The sequence below is a fragment of the Oryzias latipes genome, chromosome 16 (assembly GCF_053564925.1).
Source record: "Oryzias latipes strain Hd-rR chromosome 16, Olatipes_Hd-rR_3.1".
NCBI lineage: Eukaryota > Metazoa > Chordata > Actinopteri > Beloniformes > Adrianichthyidae > Oryzias > Oryzias latipes.
The window spans coordinates 28,362,560-28,366,516 of NC_136252.1; the positions used below are offsets into that span (position 1 = coordinate 28,362,560).

At 38.8% G+C, this 3,957-nt stretch overlaps 1 protein-coding gene across 2 annotated transcripts; it reads right to left on the reverse strand.

Moving 5' to 3' along the window:
• Positions 1-2,626: 2,626 nt before the first annotated feature.
• On the reverse strand, positions 2,627-3,632 carry hamp (hepcidin antimicrobial peptide). Of its 2 annotated transcripts, none has more exons than XM_011485679.4 (3): positions 3,364-3,632; positions 3,188-3,265; positions 2,627-3,024 (listed from the first exon to the last, which is right to left on the reverse strand). In XM_011485679.4, the coding sequence occupies exons 1-3, from the start codon at positions 3,448-3,450 to the stop codon at positions 2,917-2,919; spliced, it is 273 nt and encodes a 90-aa protein (XP_011483981.1). In that variant the 5' UTR covers positions 3,451-3,632; the 3' UTR covers positions 2,627-2,916. The 2 variants fall into 2 exon arrangements, with proteins under 2 accessions (XP_011483981.1, XP_011483980.1); XM_011485678.4 differs by having other exon boundaries at positions 3,188-3,268.
• Positions 3,633-3,957: the final 325 nt, after the last annotated feature.

A 3,957-nucleotide genomic window follows, 5' to 3' on the forward strand; every position in this document is an offset into this window, starting at 1 on the left:
TAACTGAACAAGTTTGTGATCAAGTAAATGTGTTAGAAATGATGATGATGATATTTCTGCATATCCCCCCAGGGGTTGCCACAGTGAATTGGCTGTCACTGGTTCACACATTTGGTTTGGCAGAGATTTTTACGCCGGATGGTCTTCCTGACACAACCTTGTATTTCATCCTGGATCGGGACTAGCACAGGGAGACCCAGACCTGGCTCCCCTCGTGGATACATAGTTAGGGAGCAACAGGAAGGGTCTTGCCTTAGGACCCACACTTGATGAAGCTCATGCCACCTCCAAGGAAACACACATGGTTTCCGGTGCGCCAGTCCCATGCGGAGCCAGCTGAGCTCTCCAGCTGCCTAAATATGTCAGAAAATGACTAATTTAAAAATGTTAATACATGCATGTTCAACAAATCTTGTAGTTCAGTGTTTATGACTATATTATGCTTGAAAGCAGTAACCCAAAAAGTTTGAATTTTTATGCATGAAAATGTGATGCATTGGTCAAAAGTAAACATCTTTGTATCATGCAACAACATGCTGTTTTTTTTTTTTTAATGGGAATATGGGTCCACCACGTGAAAGCTACTATCAATCAAAGACTACTACCATCATCTGACTTTATCTCAGAAATGAAAGTGCAACATGATGACATAGAGAAAATCCTAAAAGTGAATGTTTGAATAGTTTCTGAGGCCTGTGTTTTACTTTTGTTTCAACTTTTTTTCCTACAATTCAAAAACATATATGTCTGGTTGAGTGGTAATCTTAAATTGTGCGTAGGACTGATTGTGCATGGTTGTTTAGTCCTGTGATGGACGAGCAACCCATCCAGGTTGTGCCCGAGGACAGCTGGGACGGGCTCCAGCAAACCTGAGCAGAATAAGTGGGTGGCTGGTAGAAACGAAAACAGAAATACTGTTGTGCAATTTGACAAATCTGCGATTTAAATGCTTTGAAACCATGAAGGTCACCAACTAAAGTAGAAGCAGGAAGTTAAAAAAACAAAAGTGTATTATGAAGTTACAAGATGTGCATACTTGATCCCGCTTTGGGTGAGGTTATGATTTATGAGAGCACCTCACAGCATCCATAAACAGAGAGCGGAAAAAATCCAGGAACCTCAAATCAAGTGCAACACTGCTGCTTAACTTCTTCTTTTCCCCAAAGTAATCAGACTGCTAAATACAATTAAGGGAACTGCGCACATATGAGACTGTTTCCCTTTCTACCTTATTTACAGCTTATTTACTTGTTTCTCTTATCTATTTGTCTTTTTTATTTGTAGTTTTTATAACACTGGTGAGCTAAGATATTTTATAAGGTAGTATAGCTTATGTGAAGCTTATTGTTGTTTTTAACATAAGCCATAAAAATAGCAAATGAAAGAGTTGTGCTTCTTAAAATATACAGTTTAAGGCATCTGTGAAGGTTTTATTTTGCACATATTTATCTGCATGATTAATTCTATGGAATTAAGGTTTATAAAAAGGCATTACAGTATATTTCATTGGAAGAAGAGGAGAGAAAGCCAGCGATATACCCTCTCTAATGCTTTTTTTTGCAAACAGCAAGACTTTTCTTTTTCTTTTTTTATTGAGCTTCATTTAGTAAACATAAAAGATCCTCAAAAAAACTTGTTTTTCTCCCTATCCTGTATCATATCAGTAGTAAGTAGAGAATGTTGCATCATTCAGTCTTAACAAAGTATTTAATTTTGTTTTTGAAATTACAAACTGCAAATACTGAAGGAAAAAAAACAGAACAAAAAAAGGATACCAGAGAATCTGCTGTTATTCAATAATTTTGTTGTTTTGAAGTATTTTCACCTTTAAAAGGAGAGAAAACATTTGCAACCTCTTGTCAGTCATTTGGAGCTGGGATGTCCTAGGGGCTCTCTGAGAGGATCATGATGTAGTTTTAATGTCAACTGTGTGGAGTCGTGTTTTTGTTGTTCAAACATAAGGGAACACACAGGCAAATAAAAAAATAAGGCAAGAAGTATTTTTTATTTGCTTCCTGTGGGAGAACCATCTTGGTTAAGAACATCAAGTCCAATTTGCATGTGATTAGGACAAAAGGTTTGTAATAGATAGGTTTAAACATTGTCATGGATGGAAAAAAGGCAATTATAAAAAAGGGATGGATTTTTTATTACTTGTATTATGTGGAAATGCACTAAACCAACTACACCATGTGCTTTCCTACTGCACAACCCATATAACCATTGATTTTTATGTACTGAACAAAACTGGTTTTGAGCGGTGGTTCTCCAGGGTTTTATGAAGCCTTTGCAAAGATTTTCTGTCAAGGTTGTCTGTAATTTTCTTCACTTGGAGTCCAGTCTTTGTTTCTGACCAATTTTAGCGAAAATATAAACAAGGGGTGGTTTAAAACTCCTATAACGTACTGAATATTTTAATGTAAATATTTGTTTTTCCTGTTTGGCTACTTTCTTCAGTAGTGGCGAGTCCCCCCATTTGGTAGCAGGTACCGACATAACCAGGAAGCCCAAAATATTTTCCATGCCAACGAATGACTTGGTCCAGTCCTGCTAAGTTTCAGAGATCAGGTGTTTGGGGCGGGACAGCTGAATATGTATTAAAAATAAATAAATGTCCAAAACCATATGCAGTTTTTCCATGCAACTATTTTATTTGAATAATTACATTGAAAAAAAAACACATTTAACCTATTTCTTCAGAAATTAACAATTTATTGAGCTTACAAAAAGGGTTAAAAGTAGATAATAAATAAAACCAACAGCCTTTTTTCTGTTTTCTTGAATTATTCATTCTGACAAAACAGTAGGCTATCACACTATAGACTGAGGTTAAGAAAAAAAAAAAGTAAATTTCTTGTGGAGAGTAAGGAAAAACAAGCCTAATAAATTAATGAGTCGTGGTTGTTGCAGGACCCCTCAGAACCTGCAGCAAAAACCGCAGCCCTTGTAGTTCTTGCAGCAGTTGCAGCACATAGTGCACATAGAGATGTGGCTCTGCCGCTTTTCCCTGATGTGGTTTGGCAGCTGCATGAAAGACAACAGAAGTGCACACAGTGTCATGTCTGAGCATTTCAAGCCTTTCCACTGCACGGAGGAGCGTCAGCTTGCCCCGTGGGGAAAACTCGTCCACTCTAATGTTAATTTGCTGGTGGTAATTGACTTAATTCATTCAGTTGACTGAACATACCATCCACGATTGCATTGACATCTCATGACGTGCCGCTACTGGAGTGTCATTGCTTGCTGCTTCTTCCAGCTCTTTGACCTGCTAAACGAGTTATCGACATTTAGGAGCCACATCTTTGCATCTTAAAACATTTATAGCTAATAAGGAAACGGGGAGAGTTTAAGGGAAGTCCTTACCCCATTGACTGGGATGGCAGAGCTCTGCAGGATGCAAATAAAGGCGAGCACGAGTGTCACTGCAACTGCAATGCTGAATGCCTTCATTTTTTCTGCTGGGTTTGGTAGTTTAATCCTTTAAAGATTAGAGCTGATGCGTTTTCTCTCTCATAGGTGTCGGGCCACCGAAGAGCACCACTGCGTCCACTGTTTCAGCTCCACTGATGGATGTGTTAGGAAGTGGATTTCTTCAGATCCTTTGCTTCCCTCCAATCCCTCCGCCGTCTGATGCTCGGATTTGCAGAGAGCCTAGATATTTATACACACACTGACCAAGTGTTGCCTCATCACTGCCGGAGGCCCGGCCCATTCCTGGCTAGGGTTACCTAACACCACTGGGGAAATTTTGACCTCCTCATTCTCATCACGCTGCAACAAAAAGAACTTTTCAAATCACAGTCAGTGCTTCTAATAAAGCTGACCGAACACAAAATTCCACACATGAAAACCCGCACACTTTGTGTCATTTTTGCGGACACAGTCTCTAATCTGTAAAAAAAAAAAAAGGGACTTATCTTAGAACAAGCCAGGCAAAAACACTGGAGACCTTACAGC